This window comes from Magnolia sinica, chromosome 3 (assembly GCF_029962835.1).
Source record: "Magnolia sinica isolate HGM2019 chromosome 3, MsV1, whole genome shotgun sequence".
NCBI lineage: Eukaryota > Viridiplantae > Streptophyta > Magnoliopsida > Magnoliales > Magnoliaceae > Magnolia > Magnolia sinica.
In genome coordinates this window covers 33,300,965-33,325,790 of record NC_080575.1, presented here as the reverse complement: position 1 = coordinate 33,325,790, position 24,826 = coordinate 33,300,965, and the positions used below count along the sequence as shown (strand labels likewise).

General features: G+C 38.8%; 1 protein-coding gene and 1 long non-coding RNA gene across 5 annotated transcripts in view; both read right to left on the bottom strand.

Annotated features, from left to right (window-relative positions):
- Positions 1-23,432, bottom strand: part of LOC131239799 (cellulose synthase-like protein G2) — a 28,058-nt gene extending 4,626 nt beyond the window's left edge. The window contains exons 1-2 of one of the 4 annotated variants that reach the window (XR_009168392.1): positions 20,583-20,702; positions 20,384-20,475 (exon numbers count right to left, since the gene is read on the bottom strand). Coding sequence is in view for 2 of the 4 variants with exons in the window: in XM_058237671.1 (XP_058093654.1) it covers positions 20,220-20,475; positions 23,209-23,312 (360 nt within the window). In the remaining 2 variants the exon portion in view is untranslated. Of the gene's footprint in view, positions 1-19,948; positions 20,476-20,582; positions 20,703-23,208 lie in introns of those variants that run through there. The other 3 variants (XM_058237672.1, XR_009168391.1, XM_058237671.1) reach the window with 3 other exon arrangements.
- On the bottom strand, positions 21,458-22,393 carry LOC131239800 (uncharacterized). The gene is made up of 2 exons (XR_009168393.1): positions 21,841-22,393; positions 21,458-21,676 (listed from the first exon to the last, which is right to left on the bottom strand). It is a non-coding gene; the product is annotated as an uncharacterized LOC131239800 (long non-coding RNA).
- Positions 23,433-24,826: the final 1,394 nt, after the last annotated feature.

The window sequence follows — 24,826 nt, the reverse complement described above, 5'->3', positions numbered from 1 at the left end:
TGGATGCATAGGTCGAGCAACTAACAACTCGTTCAATGTTTTGATGCTCGGAAAATTGGGTTTCCTTTAATTACCAATGTTTCTATTTAGTCGGTAGCTTAATGAAATCCAAATTATTCAGTGACATTTTTGTGTGTGGATAGCTGCATATTCTTATTGATTAATAGTTTTACAATGTGCCCTTAATAGTAGGGAGAAAAGAGTTGTGTGACTAAGAAGTCATTGAAGTTTATTGACCTCGTATGAAGACCACACAGGTAAGAGAGGAAGGTGATGTTCAGTGGGCAGCTGGTGGTAGAAAGTTTGCCAATTTTAAAAGCCGACCCCTAATTCCTGGGAGTAAGGCCAAGATGATGATGACTGTGATCATTTGTTTCTAAGTTGACGACAACGACAACGATTTGTTTCTAAATTAATTAGACTATCCTCATTAATAGAAAGAAAAGTTGCAAGTGTTTTCTTCTCTCTGTCCAAAGAAAAGAAAAAGAAAAGAAAAGCAAAGAAAAGTGGAACTACGTGACACTTCTGTAGAGTACAGAGGATCAAAGGCACGCACCCATGTAGAGTACTTGAGGGCAAGTTTACCTCAATCATTTATGGCAACTCACTATTAGAAGAGCCAACTTTTGTTTCTCAGGACTTGATCCATGCTCTGCCAGAAATTGCTGTTTCCTTTTATTTATTTTGTTCATACTATGTTTTTCTTTAAATATGTAGTACTGGAGAAGGGGAGGAAGAAATTGGGAGAGAATGAGAGGTATTGATCGATCCTCTCTCATTTTCTTTATTTGTACTAATAGGTGTATGTGCATGTGGGTCTATAACTGGGCCCACAGGTACACACCCCTGGGCCTTGTGTGTTATGGGCCTTAGTCTTAGCCTTTTTGCTGTTTTGTGTTTATTTTTATGCTTTCCTTATTTGTACATATTTGGAAGTTACTACAACAATAAGAGAGAGGGAATTTACAACCATATGAAAGATAAAAGAGGTAAAACTAACAGAAAGGACCTTCCAAAGAAAAAGAAAAAAGAAAGAAAGAAAGGACAAACACTGCATAAGGTGCTTTGCAGGAGCACTGAACTGTGCTGTGACAATTTATGTCATGCACACCATACAGTGCACTGCAGTGCCAATGTAACTACATAGATATGCTTGTTACAGAATTAAATAGTATAATGTTGAATCCAATATCTTCTTCTTCCGGGGTATGATGAGTCCAACACTCTCCAGCAGGATCAGATTCTGACACTTGTTTCCATGTCCATGCAACGTCGCCTGAGATACTATTTTACCATTAGGTTTAAACCTATCTCTAAACTGTCACCTGAGACAAAATGGAAGTTATGCTCAGATGTATCTTGAGCACTGGTGGCTGATCCTTTGTTGGATTGCGCATGGATTTGTGGAGCTAATCTCTTTCCACAATTGATATAGCATGAGCTTATTGTGGTTTAAACTGGAACTTGTTTAGGGAAGTCTTTATGAAAGGAATTATGAAAGGAGTGGCCATACCCTTTGAAAAAGGAGAAAAGAAAAAAAGAAAAGAAAAAGAAAGAGTTGCCATGGTTTTTGTTTTAATCAACACAAATAGAGATAATTTAGCAGCTACTATCTATGTTTGGGTTTTTTTGGTCATGAATTCCTGCAGAAGCAATATTAAGCCTTAACCTAGAAGTGGGGACTCGTGAGATTATAATGTTTTCCCCACAAATGGGACAAGATGTTCTGATATCACAAATTTTCAGGGAAAGCACAGTGCAGTTTTTCCTGATGTGGAGGCTTGGGCTCCAGAGATCCCAAATTTGCAGGATTTCATGCCCAAACAGACCCTTCGAAGGAGAACAAAATAAAAGGTACATCCTACATAGTATCAGTGCAAACATCCCATTTGGACAGCATCCTGAGGTTATTTTCGATATCACTTATAGAGTAGCCTGATTGATAAACGTTGTCGAGGTGTAAGATTCAAGAGTCTATCCTTTTAGAATGCTTCCACCCCTCCATTTCATCAACACATGCCATGTAAGGCATAATATTGCATTAGCCTTTGCATTTCACACCCTTGATCAAAGCATTCATTGGCAATCTACCAAAACAATAAGAAAAAAAGAAGAAGAAAAAGTTCAATCAATCCAGCCCACACCCACACACCATTTCCCTCCTCTCATTCTCTTTAGTTTGATGACTTTGGAAATAGGAAATCAATAGTAAAAGAAGCATAATATGGATGGGCATCTTTGATGAGATTTTGTTACATTTCTTTGGCTTAAATCTTTGCATTTCCCTTCATTTGCTTTCCTAATTCTTTACATGCTCTTTTTCCTTTATTATTTCATGCTCTTTTTTTAGATTGGAGCACCAACCTAGTGGGTTGCGAGGTAAACAATAACCCCTGGGGCTGGGGATGTCTACAACTATCCTAGCTGCAAATGTTGAAGCCTTGTATCATTTGGGGGTCAAATTCATTTGAGATTGATGACTTTACTGGATCTCTTTAGTTCTTGCCTTTCATTTATTTGCATTTATTTCATCACGATGAGACAAGCTGAATTTATTATCAAGGGAGTTAGAAGTGGGTACTCGGTGACTTGAGCTTGAGCCCATTCATGTGTTCTGTAATCCCCATTTCATATCTTTTCTTTAAATCATTTCCCTTTGCATAAGTAATTTAATTTCCTTTAGCAAAGAGAAACATCACTTTTGCTTTATTTAAAGAAAAGTTAATTTCATTATTTTCTCCAAGAGAAAATTGATTTCCTAAGCAAACATTCCATTATTTAAGCAAAAGTTAGTTGCATCTTTTCAGGCTAAAATCCCATTGTAAAAGTAAATTTTATTCCAGCAAAGTTGTCCATTCAAGAAGAAATAATTTTTATTCACATAAAATCATTTTTCTTAAATCAATCAAAGTCACTTGTTTAAGTAAGAATTTCATCAAAATTATTGAAATTAATTCCTTTTTTCTATCAAGTTTATTTCATTCATTCATTAAAAAAAAAACTTATTTCTTTCATCTAAGCAAAATTCGAAACATTATTTCATCCAAGATCATTATCTTTGTTTCAAGCAAAAATGATTTCCTTCTTCAATTATATTCATATGTTCATCTCTCTTAGGGCCTATTTGTTTCACCCATTAATACAATAATGTAAGGAAAATGGTAATGATTACAAATTACAATACTTGTCTCTAAAAGCTCGAACTGATAGAGTATGGAAAATTAATCCCTTTATCTCATAGCCCAGGCCCCACATCCCATGGGTTAGGACCTCGGCTGAAACCCCCCTTGTGGGCCCCACTTCACATGGGTTCCGCTTCACAGGGGCCACCCGCCTCACATGGGCCCCCACTCCGAGTGTGCCCTTGCATCCCACTGGCCACCCCACTCGAGCCCGGTGTGAAAATGGCCCTACATTACTGTCCTCTTTTAGTGTTGTTTTCTTTTATTAGAAAAGTTACTTTTCTTTCATTCGATGCTGCCTTTTCAAAATCATCTCTTTAGGGTCGTCAAATGTCTTTTTCTTTAATTCTAATGCCATACTGTTCTTTGGTTCATCATTTCTTACATCTTTATTTGCCTTCATAGTAAAGCACACACTTTACATATTTTCCCTGCATGCTACCCCATTAAATCATGCTCATATGCATAGCTGGCTGTGTTGTAGTGGCGTGTAACCTACACAATCTGGTATTTGGAGGCAACGGCATAAACACACCTGTTCTGTTGTGGAGTGATCAAACGATGTCTATGACATCAAGTTTATGCAAATTCTGGTCAGATCAGTTGTCTTGACGTTCCATTTATTTTTAGCGGCCTTTTGGACTGACCTGAAAATCACATTCTACAGTCAGTCCATGCATAGATCATTAATAACAATATTACTACTAAGTACATTAAGCAATCTGCCACTGTACTTGTTAAAACCTCCTGTTTGTCATCATTCATGATCAGAGAACTGATCATGTACTCGTTAAACCTTGCTTTTAGTTATGGGTTCTCTAGGGTTTCCTTCTAGAACTGGAGACGCTTTGGTTGACATAGCCTTAGTGACAAGACTCACCACAAGCAACATGCAGATGTGTGTTTCTGAGACTTCAAGCTCTGAATATATGCAACACCAGACTAGAAGCCACTTGAATAGACAGAAGTGCATGGAGCAAGCAGGAAATATGGGGGGGAAAACACACCTGCAGCTTGTTGTTGGGCTCTGAAACAATCCTTGAAAGGAACACAAGCCTATCATGGACCAATGATTATTTAGATGATCCTGTCTGATTGACTGTGTGAAGAAATTTCCTTGAACCTAATGGTAACTGCAGGGCATGATAGATGATGTTTACCATAATGTCACACTGGAGCAATTTGTCTTGCATGGAATGCTGTCCACATGAAAATTTTAGTTGAAGAGCTCCAAGAAAAAATTATCAAGGATGATGGATGGACTGACGCGTGTTGCTACATCACTATATGATCATTTCTTGTGTTTTCCGTGGAATTACAGAAAAGGTGTTGAGAGCTCAGAGGAGTTCCATGGAAAAGTGGTCAGGATGGGGGGACATGATTTCCTAAATAGGTCCCTGTTTTCGGCTTTCCTTAGATCAAAGATCCTTTTATGTATATCTAAAAAGAAAAGTCATTGACCACTTCGCCAACCTGGTCCAATACCTGACCCCGATGTTTGGACCAGCTGAACCAGATAGCCGAAACAGTTTCTTTTCCGAAATGTACTTCTTATCGACCAGCAAGTGCCATTTGGGTTTCAAAACACCGGGCAGAAGTATTTGGGTGAAAAGAAGCTTGGAATGCTTACAAGAGAAATGGTGGATGGTGCACGATGACAGAATTCCATGTCATTTGGTGAATCTGAAAAATGGAATTGCCTAGTAATTGTCTGTCTACATGCATTGAGGGCTACATGATCATATTATGGAATAGAAGTGACGATTAGAAAAATGTAGAACCTTAGCCCATTACTTGTTTTAGTGCTTAAATTCATTTCTTCAATTGGATGGACAGGCCTTGAAGCAAGTGCTTGAGGATATTACTTGACCTGGGATCCTCGATTCTCAGTGTTGAATTGGGCCAGTGGAAATATGTGATGGTGCAATTTTTCTGAGAGATTGAAGAAGCAATTTATGAGCGCATGCTAACGTGCGATGCACATAGTTCGTAGTATCCCCAATATTATTGAAATATCCCTGATATTATCTGTATCTCCAGCTCAACGATACCAATAATACTAGTAGTATCAGAAATTCCATATAGTAGCGATATATCGATGAATATCACCAATATTTGAAACTGTGTAAATTCTAGGTGTTTCTTGTATTGCCAAAATATCGATATCGCTAATGTATCGCCAATATTTTCAATTGTATAAATTTTAGGTGCCGCTCGTATTGCTAGTGTATCAACAATATTTCGATAATATTGCCAATATATTGATATCGTGAAAGTTCTGTTTATATATATATTGATAGATGTTTGGATGGAAAGTCGGATGGTTGGATGGATAGATGAGATGTTGGATGGATAAATGAGATGGATGGGATGGTTGGACTGATTTCTTACAACAACACATGGTTTTAGGCCCAATTAAATGGAAACTTATTATGTATGCATTGTTTTTTGCAATTTTTTGATTTTGAAATATGCAAATATGTGTATTTTAGCATTTCATAGAGTTACGTTGAAAAGTTCCACTGTTTTCCCCATGTTTCCCCAATGTTTCCCTGCATTTCTGGTTATCGACAATATTATTGGTGATATCGTTATTGTACGCGTATCCCCAACCAGTGAAACTTGTAGCGAAACCGATAGTTCAAACACTAGCCATGCATTGGTCAAATCTGTGGGCCAAAATCAGGTTTATTAAGACTCGTCCATTATTTGGCTGGCCACTCATCTGGTTTGCTGCGTGTTTCTAAGAAACATGGAAGATTACCACAAAAATGGACAACAGCCTATAGTGAACAAACATGCTTGGTATCCACTTGACAAATGGACATTCATGATCTCAGGCCAGCATATGTTCACCAAATAGTTCAAAAACCCAAAATTGACTTGACTCGATGTCCAATCGGGTGGACTCAGAGACTCGAACCAGTCTTAAATTGACTCGAATTGATAATATATAATTGAAGAGTACAAGTGGTGTGGATAAATATTTGAACTTATATATATATAAAATTTATCCTTAAAAAACAACCATTTCCTAGGAATGATGATTATAGTGTTTTGCTTTTAATGCACTGATGTTCTTTATTACTAAAAGGCCCTGATTGGGCACTGACTTGGTTTAAGTTGTATCGAGTCGGCCGAGTTGTTGAGTCGACTCGGGGAATTGTCCTGATTGGACTGAATCAATTTCGCGATGGAGTTTCTCATCGACTCGGCTTGCAATCTAGTCGATTCACCAGAGAGTCGAGTAAGCGAGTTTTAGAAATATGGTTCACCCCTGAATCCACAGCCATTAAAGTTGTGATTGCCTCCCAAGAATTGGGGACTGGTAACTTCAGTTTTGGGTGCTGCCACTTCACTATGAATAGGCAGTATCATTTTAATATGGATTTTCATAATTGAACTGAATTTTGCAATAAAATTCATTTGCGATCCAAACGTACCCTTTATTTCTTCTCTGCTGACTGGAATCCATCGAACTAGGGCATGCTATTTTATTTCGCTTATTGCCAATATAAAATATGGATATAGGGCACAAGCGGTTGGAATGGCCTTGCTCAGGATTGTAATGGTAATTTTGTTCTAGCTTTCGCTCAGTGATATGGCATAACTTCAACTTTTGTAGTGGAATTTAGAGCCTTTTTCGATGATCTCATTTAATTTTGGCTGCTAGTTACCTTCATGTTCGGGTGACTAGCAATCCAAAGGCATTGGTCAATTTGGGGAACTGATCATGCCACGTTCCTTGGGAGATCTGGTATTGGTGGCAGTGTTCTCAATCTCTGCATGAGTATGAATATCATGGTTTCTCATTCTTATTGTGAATGTTTTGTGGTGGTTGACTCTTGCGAATTCTGCTTATTCTTCTTGTTCTTGGTAATGTCTTATTTAGCTGTCTCTGAGATCTTGCACACATGATGCTCGTTTAGCTGTTTTCACTGGATGGGCATTCCTTTTTTGCGAACTTGGTTTGGGTTCTTTTTTGTTATATGCCCAGTAAGATTAGGTGGTGCAATTCATTAGCTGGCTCCCACTGTACATGGCCTGGCCTGAAAATCAGGCAGCTATGGTCAGTAGGTGGGCCACATGTATAAAAAGATGGACAGTCTGTGAAAGGGCATGCTCATACATTGGTTTGATTTCTGACCAGACCACTTGCGATCAGACTCGTTTGATGTGCCTGGGCAAGAATGTTTCATGCACGCACTTTTCGAAAAAAGAAAAAGAAAAAAAAAGAAGGAATGCTTCACACATGCTTGCAAGAGGTTTTGGGTAAAAGTGCGTACATTTCATGCCACTGAAGTGTTGTCAGTTGCCTTAAATCTAACGTGTTTTTTGAGCCGCTCGACTCAAAGTCCAGCGACCTATGTTTTTTGATGTCCGGGCCGCTCGACCAGTCGAGGGGATGGCTCGACCGGTTGAGGGGGTCCTTCGACCAGTCGAGGGCTCGGCTCAACTAGTCGAGGTTATGCAGATCCTACGCGGACTGCGTAAATTTGAGGCAGTTTCCAGACTTTTCCGAACTATGTGCATAAGTAGAGTTTCCTAAACTATAAATAGGGGTCCCTAGGGCTATTCTAAGGTATTTTAAGGCTTCCTAAAAGTAGTCTAAAGGGTTTTAGGGTTATTAAAGGGTGTAGCAAGGGTGAGATTCAAGGTTGTTTGAATCGGGTAAGTCCTCTCTCTTTGTAATTGATGCTTTCATAGTGGAATTCTGTCGCTTTGTGCCGTGGTTTTTCCCCGCAAGGGTTTTCCACGTTAAATCTGTGTGTTCTCTTGTATGTGCCTGGTGCCATTGACTTGCTATCCTAGATCTAGATCTGTGTGATTCCGCAGGCCAAAATCCCAACAAGTGGTATCAAAGCAATCGTTGGGGCACAGATCTGAATCTGAGAGATTAGTAATAATGGCAAGCACTAGGTATGATATTGAGAAGTACTCAGAGAAAAATAATTTTGAGTTATGGAAGATCAAAATGATCAGTTCCTTAATCAAGCAAGGCGAAGATGGTGTTCTTGAGGTGCGAAAGTTTACTATGATTGATGATGATTGGAATACTCTTGATAAGAAGGCTTTATCATCGATCTGTTTATGTCTCATGGATGAGGTTCTCTACAACGTCATGAGGGAGAAAACTGCGGCTAAGTTATGGGCGAAGTTAGAGGATGTCTATGCGAAAAAATCCTCTGAAAATCGCCTACACTTGAAGCGGCAGTGGTATAACTTTAAGATGGCAGTGGGTGGAGATTTGGAGGCTCACATTAGCAACTTTAATAAATTAGTTTGCAAATTGTTGGACATGGAGGAAGTGATGAAAGATGAAGAACAAGCATGTATGTTGTTGAATTCTCTTCCGGCCAGGGAATGCCAAATCGGTTACGTATCGGCCGATACGTAACGGTAACGGTACGCACCGTTACCCGATTCGGGGCCGAAACGGCCGATTCCATTTTTTGTACCCGTATCGGCCGATACGGGGCCGATACGGGCGTAACGGTCACCCGTAACGGTCAGCGCCGTAACGGTCGAAAAACGGCCATTTTTTTTTGCATTTTAAGGTCCGTTTTTGATGTTTTTTCGAAACTTCTTGCTTCCAAACTCCTTCTCACTCCTTCTACTGCTAATTTCGACCAACCTTGGCTGGATATTTGAGGAAAAAACACATTATATTGGCGGATTTTGTTGAATCAAAGCTTGGTGGGCCATTTTTCATAAATTTGTCAAAAATAGGTATTTATACTTTTTTTAATATGTTTTGCTGTTTTAATTATCTCATATGATGTGTTAATCATAGTAGAACATGTTAATATGCATTTTACAGATTTGGGGTGCCATTTAATATTTTTTTAATATTTTTTTGCCCCTTTTTTTTAAAATTCAAAAAATCAATTTTTAATGATTGTTTTGCTGTTTTAATCACTCCATATGATGTGTTAATCATAGTAGAACATGTTAATGTGCATTTTACAGATTTGGGGACCCATTTTATATTTTTTAAATATTTTTTTCTATTTACGCATGAATTTTGCCCCTTTTTTTTAAAATTCAAAAAATCAATTTTTAATGATTTTTTTGCTGTTTTAATCACTCCATATGATGTGTTAATCATAGTAGAACATGTTAATGTGCATTTTACAGATTTGGGGTCCCATTTTATATTTTTTAAATATTTTTTTCTATTTACGCATGAATTTTGCCCCTTTTTTTAAAATTCAAAAAATCAATTTTTAATGATTGTTTTGCTGTTTTAATCACTCCATATGATGTGTTAATCATAGTAGAACATGTTAATGTACATTTTACAGATTTGGGGTCCCATTTTATATTTTTTAAATATTTTTTTCTATTTACGCATGAATTTTGCCCCTTTTTTTTTTAATTCAAAAAATCAATTTTTAATGATTGTTTTGCTGTTTTAATCACTCCATATGATGTGTTAATCATAGTAGAACATGTTAATGTGCATTTTACAGATTTGGGGTGCCATTTTATATTTTTTAAATATTTTTTTCTATTTACGCATGAATTTTGCCCCTTTTTTAAAAAATTCGAAAAATCAATTTTTAATGGTTGTATTACTGTTTTAATCATGCCATATGATGTGTTAATCATAGTAGAATATGTTAATGTGCATTTTACAGATTTGGGGTGCCATTTTATAATTTTTTAATATTTTTTTCTATTTACGCATTAATTATGGCCCTTCTTTTTTAAATTTAAAAAATAATTTTTTAATGATTGTTTTACTGTTTTAATCATGCCATGTGATATGTTAATCATAGTAGAACATGTTAATGTGTATTTTACAGATTTGGGGTGTCATTTTATAATTTTTTTCTATTTTCGAATTAGTGACTCTATGTTTTTATTTGCTTATATTGGACAGGTTTTGCCTTGGAGCTTCTTAGGGTTTAGTTAGAATATAAAATCATCTTTATTAACATAGGTCATACACTTATACTCAAATCTAATTATCTAGTGTCTACCTAAGCCTAAAGAAATGTCTGGATCTGGCCAACAACAAGTAAGTGATGATATTGGATGGCAACATTGTGAGAGGGTTGGTGGTACTAGGCACCAAATGAAGTGCAAGTATTGTGATAGACTAGTGACTGGTGGAATTACCCGTCTCAAACAACATTTGGCACATCGAAAGGGTCAAGCTGCACCATGTAGTAGAGTACCGAAAGAGATAATGCTTTTAATGCAAGCTAGTCTGGATGAGTCGAAGGGTAAACGTGCTGCTGTACAAAAGAAGAAAGATGATATTTTGAATGTAGCTCGATAGGAGGTGTTTAGTCCTGAATATATGAGCATTCATGATGAAGATATTATTGATTTTGACGAAGATTCAGATCGAGAATTTACTATAGCTAGGAGAGAGAGCTTGCGTCTAGCTCGTAAAGAGGAAGAACGTCGCCGCATGTTTGGCACGCATGGGTCAGTGCGTGATACAGGGGGAGGCAGTGGGAGTGGGAGTGGGAGTGCAACTGAATGTACAACTGCTTCTGCAGGGGGTAGGTTTGGTGGGTTACGACGTGTTTGGGAGCCGACGACAGACATCTTCACGTGATGCCCCTATACGTTTAGATGAAGAAGTAAATGAGCCCAAAAGACCCTCTATTGATCCAATCCTGTTTAGGAAAGAATCAACTAAACAAAAGAAGATAAAATAAATGTGGAGTAGAACTTCCATTGAGAAATTAGGTAGAGCAGCGGCAAAGCTATTTATACATGCCAACATACCTCCTAACATGGCCAATTCTCCATATTGGCAGGTGGTAATTGATGCAGCAGAAGAAGCAGGTGAAGGAATAAAAGCTCCCACGGCTAAGGAGATTAGGGAGAAATGGACAGATGCAGAGTATACGGATGTAAAAGCATACGTGGCTATATTTAAACCTGTATGGCAAGCCAAGGGATGCACAATCATGTGTGATGCTTGGACTGGCCCAACCAGACGCAGCATGATCAACTTCATGGTGTATTGCCACTTAGAAACTACATACCACAAGTCAATTGATGCCTCAGAGGTAACAAAATATTCTACTTATATTAATGGACTAATGGATAAAGTTGTGGACGAGATTGGAGAGGAGAATATAGTGCAGATTGTGACAGATAATGAAGCATCATATAAGCATGCAGGACATATGTTGATGAATAAGAGAAAACATCTTTTTTGGTCACCATATGCTGCCCATTGTATTGATCTTATATTGGAAGATATTGGGAAGAAAAAGAATGTTAAGGAAATGGTCGAAAGGGCAAGGGAAGTGACGACGTTTATTTACAACCATAATCAAGTAGTTGCAATAATGAGAAAGTTTACGAAAGGACGAGAGTTGTTGAGGCCTGCGGCGACTAGATTCGCAACAAACTTTATAGCATTAGAGAGTTTATTCCAGCATAGAGAAGAGTTGAGTGAGATGTTCGCTTCCCGAGAATGGCTCAACACAAAACATGGGAAGAAGACATCAGGAATACCGGTCGAAGTTGTGAACACCATACGGGACAACAAATATTGGAAGAAGGTCAAGGCGATCCTAAAGGTGATGGAGCCACTAATGAGGGTACTCCGTCTTGTTGAATCGATGAAGCACCTACCATGGGCTTCCTATATGATGCCATGGATAAGGTAAAGCTTGCAATTCAACGTGATTGTAGAAGTTGGCAGACTTATTGGAAGATGATCGACAAGAGATGGACAAACCAACTCCATCACGATCTTCATGCAGCAGGTTACTACCTAAATCCTAGGTATAGATATGCCCAATCATTTGTTGCGGATGATGAAGTTCGTGTCGGGCTCAAAATGTGATAAAGAGATTAGAGCGACTTAGATATGCAAATAAAGGCATTAAATGAATTAGATACATTTGGAAATCGCCTTGGTAGCTTTGGAGATGCTCTTGCATAGCAGCAATATCTAGATTGCAACCGGCCGAATGGTGGATTAATTTCGGAGAGAGTACGAAGGCTCTCCAAAAATTGCAGTAGAAATTTTGAGCCAAACAACATCTTCCTCTAGCTGCGAAAGGAATTGGAGTTGTTTTGCGCTCATTCATTCAAAGAATAGGAATAGATTGCAGACTAGAACATTAGATAGACTTGTCTTCATGCACTACAATATAAAACTAAGAATGCGACGACATCATAGGAGCATTACAACTGCTGATGACGGAGACTACTGTCCAATAAACTTGGATAATATTTATGATGAGGATGACCCACTTCTACCTTGGTTGGAAACAAGGGAAAAACAAATTGAAGAGGATAGTGAAGAATTGGAAATTGATGACCGAAATACGCAGAGCGCAACAAGAGAGTCGTGCAGATGTGTTGGACCCGGTAAGAGGGGCAGTTTATGCCACGTACAGATACGGCTCAAGATCAACAAAGGGTACGAGCAGTGGGTAGCGTGACCGTGTCGGATGAAGACGATGACCCCCGCCCCGGTGGCCGGCACTTCGGTGTTGCTCGTGCCCTATCTGCCGTCTACAGATCACGATGTCGATGAACAGCCGACGAGGTGGTACACGAGGTCGGATTTATGAGTGTACCGAGTCACGATACAGCAGGAGGTGGGTACATCTAGTGGTGCACCGGTCCGGGAGGTCCAACATCAGCAGGCTCATGGTCTTGGTTATTATGATGGATATTCTTATGGTGAATTGAATTATGATGGTTATACTACCTGGTCCATCACATTCATGTTGGAGTAGCCCTCCGATCAATATCCATATGATTATAGATATCCGATCCAAATCCAAGTTACTCATCACAGACGCACTCTCAATCTCAAGATTCTCAACTGCAGAAGGGGCAGGTATCTATTCGACGGGCACTGGTGGATATCCTTATTCCGGGTCGAGTCGTTGCCTAGTCGGATCAGTCATCCTCTAGTTTCGTTGATCTAGTATTTCCTTCCGGCCTGGATATTATGGATATGTAGCACCTACACCTATCGGATACCTCAGACTGATGGTGACGATGACGATGATGTGGAGGTTGAGCAACCACAAAAAAGCAGATTTTCATTTTGGTGGTAACTTGTGATTGTGACTTGTGAGTATATATTTGTGTTAAGGTAAGTATTTGTTGCAGCAAACAGCTCACAACAGTCCAAGTACACACTTGACACTGCCGAACTTGTATTTAAAATAGCTCCCCTGACAACCAATCAAGTAATCCTTAATCAAGTTGCAGGGGAGTATATCGACACTACTAATTTTTATTTTTATTTTTTTTTAATATTCTTGACTTGAGGATGACAAGTTATAGACAGGAATCACAGTCACGTGCATGGTGCACCACACTGCACAGGACCACAGGTATGTTCGAGAAATTCCTCAAAAATAATTGCAAACACCTGATGTAAGATATTTTCATTTTACATTCATTCTAATATATCTATCATTGATAGTAGATAGTTAGAAAATTAAATATATGAATTTTGTAGTCAAATTCAGGTTATCTGGTTCATAAATTCATCAGACAGTCCGATACAACTTCTCACCAAAGAGTGGACCGTTACACCACCATAAACATGTTCCAATTTATAAATGAATGCATATTTGGAATGCTTAGAATATTCTGGATTTAATCCATATTTTTTCATATTTTTTTTGGCAAAAAAAAATTTTTGCGCCGTTACGCCCTCGTATCACCGTTACGCCCCCGTATCACCGTTACGCCTCCGTATCCGTATCGGTTTTGGAGGACACCGTTACGCCAACCGATACCGATACGGGATACCTTGCTTCCGGCGTCTTATGAGTCATTTAAGGACACAATGTACTCAACGAATAAAACCCTGAGTGTCGACACCATTATCTCGGCCCTTCAAGGAAAGGCTATGAGAAAGCTTAACGTCGACATGGTGATATCTTCTGAGGCACTGCTTACAAGGGGTAGGAATTCTGAACAAGGTACAGGTTCTTCAGGTTCTAGGTCCAACTCCAAGGGCAAAGGAAAGGTAAATTGCTGGAATTGTGGGAAGGAAGGACATGTGAAGAAGGATTATGAAAATCCTAAATTGAAGAGAGAAGATTCCGAGGCTTCATATAGGGAGGCCAATGCTGCCACGTCAGATGGATCGAGTGAATGCGATGGTAATGTTTTGTTTATATCTACGATCAAACGGTCATACGATGATTGTAAAGGCGAGTGGATTCTAAACACAAGGGCATCTTTTCACATGACTCCTCATCGGAGTTGGTTCACTAGTTATAGGGAGTGCGATGGTGGACAGGTATTTATGGGCAATGATATTGCTTGTAATGTTGTGGCTATTGGTACAGTGCGTATTAAGATGTTTGATAGGGTGGAGAGTACCTTGACTGATGTCAGGCACGTTCTTGATTTGAAGAAAAATCTGATTTCTCTTGGTGTACTTGAGGCAATGGGCTGCGAGTTCACAGGTATTGATAGTACTCTTAAAGTATCTAAGGGGACACGGGTAATCATGAAAGCGCAACGACTCGATAACTTGTACAGGTTGATCGGAAGCACTTCAATAGGTGGAGCTGCAGTGGATGTAGCGGATTCCACCTTTGCACGTGTGTGGCATGTTGGGCATGACCACATGAGCGGGCTGGGCAGGAAGGCTGAGACGTGTGGACAGGGATACCGAGCAGGTGGAGTAGCCACTTGTGAGAAGAATCACACGACATGATCGTAGGATATCGGTGAGGTACATGGATGACTCCAATATCGCAGGGGATTCATCTTCTATTCAGATGGTTTTAGGTAAGCCTGGTGCTGAGAAGTGAAAGGTGACTATGGGCGATGTAATGGATTCATTGTACCAAACTGACATATGGGAGCGGGTGGAGTTTCCAGTGGGCCGAAGAGCGGTTAGATGCAGGTGGATCTTCAGGAGGATAAAACATAGATACAGGGCGAGGTTGGTAGTGAAGGGTTATGCTAGAGAGAAAGGATCGGCTTCTCAGAGATATTCGCGCTGACGGTATAGTAGGTTTTTATTAGATCCGTGATTGGTGTTGGTTGACCAATGTGATCTTGAGCTGGAAGGATGGATGTGGAGTCTGCACTTCTACAAGAGAAAGTAAAGAGCAAATCTACATGAAGCAACCAGAGCGGTTCGAAGTTAAAAGGGCTGAGAAAAGACTTTGCAGAAGGTCGTGGTTCCACCTGTTGCCTAGGCAATGGCTTGATTTCTTCATAGTGGGTCAGGTATTGTATGTTGATGACATATAGATCGCCAATTATGACATGTCTGAAATCAATGTACTGAATACTCAGTTAAGTGGGACATTCAGGATGAAGGATCGGGAGGGCTGCAAGGATGGTTCTTGGCATTGAGACTGAAGGAGGAGTAGGCTTTGGTACTCACAAGAGGAATACCTTGTGTGTAGGTATTGATCAAGGATGTGATGGGCCAGGTAAAGCCGGAGAGCGTTCCCTACGCGTCTCTCCTCAAGTTTTCCTCAAAACATGTCCCAAAACAAATGAGGAAAAGCAGGATATCTCATGAGCCTTATTCGAATGCGGTTGGCAATGCATGCCATGGTCTGGATTAGATCGGTTATTTCACAGGCTATCAGTTTTGTGAGCAAGTACCCCAGGAAGCAATATTGGGTAGCGGTGAGATGGTAAGAAGACTACGTCTTTTATTTTTGGGAAGACAAGAGCAAAGGTGGTTGACATGTAAATTTAGATCCGGAAGATATGATCACCAAGGTCGTTCTTGTAGAGAAGTTTAAGTTATGTACAACTTCTCTGGGCTTGGTAATGGCGGAAAAGAAGGACGGAGTGTGCACGAGAAGTTATGATGTGATGCAGAGATAAGAGAAGAGGTTAAGAAGCTACATGGTTGAAGATTGAAGGTATGGTGGCGATTGTTGTCAGATGCCTTAAATCTGACATATTTTTTGGGCCGCTCGACTAGTCGGGGCTTGCTCGACTCAAAGTCTAGTGACCTATATTTTTTGGTGTCCGGGCTGTTTGACCAGTCGAGGGGATGGCTCGACCGGTCGAGGGGGTCTTTCGACCAGTCGAGGCCTCGGCTCGACTAGTCGAGGTTACGCAGATCCTACGTGGACTGCATAAATTTGAGGCGGTTTCCGGACTTTTCCGGACTAGGTGCGTAAGTAGAGTTTCCTAAACTATAAATAGGGGTCCCTAGGGCTATTCTAAGGTATTCTAAGGCTTCCTAAAGGTATTCTAAAGGGTTCTAGGGTTATCAAAGGGTGTAGCAAGGGTGAGATTCGAGGTTGTTCGAATCGGGTAAGTCCTCTCTCTTTGTAATTGATGCTTTCATAGTGGAATTCTGTCACTTTGTGCCGTGGTTTTTTCCCGCAAGGGTTTTCCATGTTAAATTTGTGTGTTCTCTTGTATGTGCTTGGTGCCATTGAATTGCTATCCTAGATCTAGATCTGTGTGATTCCGCAGGCCAAAATCCCAACATGAAGCACTGCAAGAGGAGTTTGGGATGTCATCAACTCATCATGCATACCTTTGTCTAAACCAAAAGTTTTAAGACTTGGTGACTTGTGCCGGTTCATCCCGCCTCGAGTTGAGGGTGATGTGTCTGAGTGACTCATGGTGTCAAACCAGGCCTGGGTGAGTCTGAGCTGCATCTATGATCTAAACACACAAATGAGGGTCCTATTTAAGCCTATGCTCATGACATGAAGTCATACATGCTGACCTAAAACAATCGGAGGTCTGTATTGGGTGGGCCATACTATGCAGATGAATTAGCCCAGAATCAACTGGTCTCTGCAGCAGGGCAGCGACGCACAGGCATATGTTGATGTCTGATGACTGTATTATTCACATACAACTTGATCCTCCACTCTACTAACAAGATAGAATTCAAAATATTTCTTTAAAAACGTAAAAGTTTATGGGTTCATAAACGGCAAATTCATAAATTGGGAGAAGGCTTAGATGATGATGGCAGCTACATGGTCCATGAAAGACTCCGGAAAAAAAAGGATTGTATATCAATATGAGGTAGTTAAAATTTATGATTTTATGCAAAAGACTTGCAAAATAAAAAATACAAAAAATCTTGTTTATGAATTTATAGTTGAAAATTCTGAATCATCAACAATGAGAACAAAGCACAAATATTGGATGTGTAAAAGTTATAAATAACGAGTGTCAAGAACAGCAAGAAGAAGAAGAAGTAAGAACAACAACAAAAACAAAGGAGCTTATCTAAATTATTCCATAGAAGATTATCTATTTAAGTTCTTTCCAAATAGAAAACAAAATAGAGAAACAACAAACCACAACAACAACAACAGAAAACAACTAGGATGTTTGAACCTGAGAGTACACTTTGTTCCTCAAGACTTAGATTCTTTGAGTCTCACTTTGTTTAATGTCGACATTATTAGTAGGTGGTGTTCGAACTGAAATTACACTTTTAAAAGATGACCAACTTTTATTTTCAGACATTGAAGATGAGTTCACATATGTTACTTGTGATAGAAGACTCAATGTTACGAGAAGGGTAGGTTGATGCTTTTGTATTCCTTATGTTGAGTTCTGTCATCGACATAGTTATCATTCTATTCTAGTTCAAAAAATTCAATCCTGAAAAGCTTATGTTAGATGGAGAAATTTCTACCCCCATTTCCTTTTAGTTTAGTTTAGCTTTAGTTTTTTCAGCTAACCTGACTCTTTTGGACACTTGCTTTGGCTAGATCCTACAAAGTCCCAACATGAGGCTCATGAGCCGCTAGAGCTACCTTTATCTAGTCAAGATACTGAAAATTGGTTAAAACTTAGGATTTGGAATGTCCGCACGAGGAGAACTGCCATGGTACTTGTGTATGGAGAAAGAAATTACAAATTTTGGAACCTAGAAAATTTCTTTAAATATCTAGAGCATATCAAAATTATCTTAGGATGCTTTCCATTGTAATCTGCCACTCTTGCTAGACCAGTCTCATGAGGGCCAAATGGCAATAGATATTTGCATCTGGTTGTCTTTGATGTCCACCTCTATTCGAGTTTTGCATCAAAGCAGGGTATATTGTGGATGCCCCATTTTAGCGTCCTAGCGAACTGATTTCGAATATCATATAGTATGTCATTTTGTCACATTTGAACACATTCAGACAATAGACGGACTCTTATACTCAAATGCTTCTATATCTCAATACATATATTAGTAGATGCATGAATGCATGAATATATACACCCATATTCCCATTTCATATACTTGTTTAGGTTTTAGATACATTCATTCAACAAAGGATGTCCCTTTGAGAGACTAAAATTACACATAAAGTCAAGCATTGCATATATCCTAGGTGTTTATGCATGTTGCAAAATCAAGTTAAAACCCCAAGGTATTTATCTTAAACTGTTAAAAACCAATAATCATTATCAAAATGCAGGGAAGGCAGCATTAGGGCGGTAGAGGTATTGAAACAGCAACAACCTAAGTATCTGCTGGCAACCCTGGCCATGATTTTTGAAAGTGGGCCCCCACCATGTCCTCTATTCTCTGAGACAAAAATGAAGGTTTGCCAGTATGCCATAATGACAACAATGCAATTTCCAATGTTTTGGCCATCATATTGAATTGGGCAAAGTCCTCCTTGTCGCCATGCATAACCTGGTGAAAATGAGACTGCTGCTGGTGAATTTTTTTTACCATAGGTGTGATCACAAGCATGTTAAACATTTAAAACATTCTAGAAATCCCTCCACATCAGTGCTAATGCTTGCCACATGGCTTTCGTTGACTTTGGACTTCTTTTCAGGCCTATTTATACCCACCTAGCCCTCCTTCCATATCTCCCTCCCTTACACATCTTTCACACATACACTCTCCCGTAAACAGTAGGTCAGTTCCTAGAGAAATAATAGAATAAATCACTACAATATTTTTTTAAAAAAAAATCATTGGCCTTGGAGAAACCATAGGAAACCCTATATTGATGGAGTATGAGGATCCAAGATGGTGAGGATGGGTTTGTAAGTTCTATTTGACTTCAGTTATAGAATAATTTAGTTTTGGTTATAATCTTCACATTCATCATGCTTCTGCTTCTATTTTTATTCATGAGCCTTTTAAATTCTAGTTTAGTTATTCCACAATTTTCATATATTTCGATTCATAGTTTTTAATAAAAAAAGGTGATATTAAATCCCCAGCCTGGGAATTCATATCTAAGATACTTACTGTTATTAGAATGAGCTACAAAATATAAGGAAAATCTAACAGTATTAGTGTATCAATTTTCTTTTATAATGCATCATACTTAAGTTGGAAAGTGCATAATGGTCCATGATCCAGACCAGTCATCAAGGTATGCAACTGGAGATGTACCATTGTTTTGAAATCAGCAGACTGACATTCCTACTCGTCCAATTTGTGGACCTTTTTCATTTTTCCACCACACACCATCAGATCTAATGAGTTTCCTCTAACATCTCAGTTCCATGGAATTAAATAGCAGTTCCGGACTCACTTGGGGACCCAAACCAGTAAGACTCTGCACATATCAGTCCGTCTGTTTCAGTTGGTTTTGGTCCGTTTTGGACTGGTGGCTCATTTCATTTTGGACCAAAACCTATGTGAGTTGACTATTTTTTAAAACCATGGTTAGATCCACAGTTTGAACTACCTCATGAATGATCAAGTCATGGCCATTAGGCCAATGATCATTTTTCTCTCGAAGCTCACATAAATAGGAAGACAGCACCAAGTAGATAACTTTACCAGGTATTAAGTAGAGGGTTTTTAATTACTAGATAAAACCACTGAGAAGTCTAACTTTCATAACTTCACCAAGTATTAAGTAGAGGGTTTTTAATTACTTAGATAAAACCACTGAGAAGTCTAACTTGCATATTGTCCATCAACATTGTCTGCAGAAGCACTAATGTCATCTAGAAGGGATTGATAATCGCCATCAATCTTTGATGGATGACACTTATTGTGTGAGAATAATAGATCCTAAAGAGACAAGAAGCAGTGAACATATCACAGATAAGATGGTGATCTGAGCTGGAATCCAGCCGGAGTCCCATCCTTATCATCATCCCTTAATACAGTGGATAGCTGTTAACCAGTATGAAGGATGTGAGAAAGATCTGTCCGAACATCTCATCGTAGCTTCCCCTTACAATTACTTTGAAGACCCATCCAATTAAGCATACCATGTTTAGAATGGCTAGAGTAATCAGAGGGACAAGCATAAGGGTTGCACCTTGGAAATCGAATATCTCCTTCTCATATCTTTCAGCTTGTTTTTTGTCAACTACTTGATTGGTCCATTGAAGTGGCCGGCCCCGTTCTTCCCTGTAACTAGCTTGATAAAATACAGTTCTCTGTTTGAAAAGTATAGACCAGTTAAACGAAAACAAGAAGAAATTTCAGTAAAGATTCTTGGATATGGTTACATTTACCTGAGGATATAATGAGATGGGAGTTCAAGAAGCACAGCTGTGGGATGGTAGCATAGCTTAGCATGGACAGGGAATAGAAGGGCTGGAATGTGAGAAATCCATTATACATACTTAGAAGGAGAGACTTGCGGGACAACCGATATTTTAGAGGGCAGAACCGAGAACAAGCGACTTGGAGTAGACCAGCTGCCCATCTCTTATTTTGAACCAAGAAGCAATGTTTTAAATATCGACGATATCTGCCGATATATCCCACGATATATCTTCTATCCTACCTGTGCAATACAAAACACATAGGTAGTACCGATATATCCCACCTATTCGATCCAACCATCATTTTCAATTTCCGATCCATGTTCTTGTTGTAAATCACATTAAACCAGTGTCAAATGGTTACAAATATATGATTCTTCATATTTTCCATGAAAAATTATGGATTTGGAACTTCGATTTCGAGATTTGGGAGAGATGGGCCAAGTCGAGGAAAATTGAGAAAAAACAAAATTTCTCAATTTCTCATAAATTAGTTGCAATCTTTGTATCCAAATACAAAATTAAACATGTATATAACCCGATTTAGTGATTCTTCTTTTGCTTTTGAATGTATTGCTTGTATTTTCATACATGTCTTCTTATGTTTATAAATTATATGAATAGACTTTGAATATACTTCCATCAGTTCAGTTGAAAAGCACATATATTAAGACCCCATACAAAGGAAGCCCCTATTATGTGCCTTTTTGTTTTTTGTAACGCTTTGATTTCTAAGTGTGTATTGATGTCTTTTTCAACAATCTCTGAAGTTTCATTCGACCAATTTCCCAATGTCCCCATGTTTCCTAACAACATCGATACATTATGCGATACAACCGATATATCCCACGCGATAACCGATATTTATCCGTATCCCAAGGTTGCGATACATTATGCGATAACGATATTTAAAATATTGCCAAGATGTCATTCAAATTGATAAGAGTTGTGCCGAAGAATGAGGGCCTTGGAGGATCAACATAGACAGATATCCACCCTCCACGGTGCATGAGGAACCCTGTCACGAAATCCTCTAGCACAGAATCATAAAGGAAGCCTATCTGCTCACCAACAAACAATTGTAGTTAGTGACACTTTTCATGAAGAAACCTCAAGAGAAGAGGAGCTTTGCCTTCATGACCTGAGCATATCCATGAAGGGCCATATGGTGGATGGAAAAATGTACAAAAAATCACATTGAGGGGAAGAACCTTAAGCTGGTCACCTGATTTGGTCTGGTTGATCATGAACATTTGGATAGTTTTGCTCTGTCGTCCATTGGAAAGCAGTGAATTGAATAGATCGATCATAGTTTGAAAACTGGAAAATAAAAATAAAATTGAACTTGCCTCCACCAGATTTTACCAAGACCAAAAGAAAACTCAATTTGGTTATGACTTGGATTAAACTTGATTGGATACGGAAAAACTTCATAAAATTCAATAAAAACTTGAAAAAACTGGATAGCTTTGCATAACTTGACATAATTTATATATTATTTATATTTTAGCATTAAATATCAGGCAGAAATGACTCGTGCAAATTTTTGATGAGCTTGTCTGAGTTTGTGTTGACTGGACTCAACTAGGTTTTGGGTCAACTAAAGTTTCATGTTTTTAAACTATGGTTAGAATTGTTTGACGAATGTGATACTTATAAAGTTCCCATCCACTATAGAGCCAATCAAATGGGTAGTTTCCTACGATGCCATGTGGGCCCCATCATGGATTGCCCAACCAATGGACACAAGCGATAACTTGAGAATGGGACCTACCTCTTTACCCCATTTTGTATCTTCCTCGTAAGTGCAAGAGGCCAAGAGTTGGCTTCTTGGAATAGTAATGCATTTGGTGCAACACTATCATCCACATTGCATTTATAGTTTTGGCGCATTGACTTAATCAGCTCATTAGAGGGACCCACACATTCTCTAAATTGATGGAGATCATGTATGGAATCCAGCCCTGCTCGTTGCAAGAAAAATCAACTAAAAAAATCAGCTAATGTGCTTCTTCGATCTTTCATTTTGGAACTTGTATAGATAGCATGGGCTTTTGTACACGACTGACATTTTCTGGAAGAGTAGCCTAGTGTAGTTGCGTATAATGCTTCCCTTCTCATGTAAAATCTAGTTCCAGACAAAGGTGGTCCTTTGATCTCATCGCAACCTTTCCACCAAATCTAGACATGATTTCCACAATATAACAAAGCTGTTAAAGAAAAGAAAATCACTCTCCAGCTGCATTGGGTGCAAGTGTGGAATGAGTTACTGTTCGTCACTGATTCATATACCTTGAAAACCTCTCTCAGTTAGGAATCATAGATATCATTGCTGCTGATGTTGTGAAAGGTTTGAGGGAATTGAACATAAGACAGAGAGGGAGAAATGTGAGGATTGAGGTGGAAATACATGGCTTCTTGAGCGAAAGTTGGGTCGTTCAAGTACATGTCTCAATCTAAGAACAATAGGTATGGGGAATTGCTAAGTATGCATGATACCTGTAGCTGTGACATTGGAAAGTGGGAGAGAGAGTAGTCAATTTTTGTTAGAGATAAAGATAGAGATAGTGATAGAAACAGGGTGTGTACATACAGGACATTCAGGGCGCCGGCTTTGAAGTGGTGAGGATAGGAACGTTTCTTTTCATGAGAAACATATACAAGCATTGGCATCTTAGCTTGTTCCTTGTCTACCATTCCTATTCCCTTGTTGCATATACTCTAAAGTCACATCAAACAAGTGTTGGATCATAAAGCCTTTTGTTGTAATAATAAATAAAGCAAAGGAAGATGAATCTGAAAATTTTCTTTGTATTCTATTTCTTCACCATACCCAAAAAGAACATATTCACACCCTCACATAGAGATTTCAGTTACACCCATCTTTTGTGCAAATACATGCATCTTCTTATGTTCCTAAGTATTACTTTAGCTATATAGTTCCAAGCGAAATCCTTCATATTTTCAATGAGACATATACTATCTCCAGAACACAACTTAATATAAGCAACGAGTCCCATGAGTCTGATGCACCACTTGCAATGCAAGTCACGCTTCCTAGTCATGCGTGAACAACTCGCAATGCAAGCTGCGTATCCTGGACATGCATGCATGCACGTAAAGTACAATTCGATAACAATCTCATGGAATGAACGAAATTAATAAATCAAAGAGGGAAAGTGACATTGTGTTGGACACCAACATTGAAAATTCCATTCAATTCATATGATATCACCATCCCAAAATCTATACCATGTAGGCTGGTGGAGGTTTTTGCAAGAATTTTGTTTGAATAGTAAACTTGGATGACCATACAAGGGACTGAAGGAAAATTCTTGTAATCTATCACAACCCAAGGCCTGTTTTGTGTTACGCAGATTTTCATTGTCATTAAATCTGCAAGAGGCTGTTGCACTTTTTGGAAAGTTGCTCCCTTCGCATTTTTGCAAGAAGCATGCCAGCAAGATGGAGAATTGGTACGCTTCTTGCACATGTGTAAATGTGTGCCACATATTCAAAATCTGAACCATTCATCAGACTAGGCGTCATGAGAAATGGCTGCTAGTGAAATTTTTAGGTATGTTCACTGCTTACATGGGTTACAATCTTTAATTGAATATTTATGTTGATTCATTTTCTACAGCTGATGACACTAGTCAGCATCTGTTAACAGTGTTACCTGAACACTTTTACGTTCTAGGATTTTACTGTGCTGACAAGTGGGGATACTTGGACACGACAAACACAACATGATACTTCAAAATCTGTGGGAACAAAGTGTCCTAGTGATGTCATTGGAAAGTGCTGCATGTTTGACACTTTACATGGGTGTCCAAACATTTTTTCTGCACAGAGCTTTCGTTTCATCTTGATTTTTTTTAATGTAAAATTATTTTGTCTAGCCAAAAATAAATCTTGGATGACTTTTTTCTTTATACCTATTTTTCTAGGTAATCTATTATTGACAAATTCTTCCCAACTTGTTTCATTGGATGCCTCTTGTTCCTGGCTAGTTCCCTTCATTTCAGAATTGGAAGTTGTTTCTATTTTCACATTTCTCACTCTTAGCTCTCGATCTTGCATTCATTCTCTTGTTCTTGAAGATTAACTGTAAAAATATCTCTCTAGATTCTTGTTCATTTTCCATCATAGGTACCATGACCAGTGTTCGAGTTGTCGGCGTCGCTACAAGTTTCGCTGGCCGGAGATAA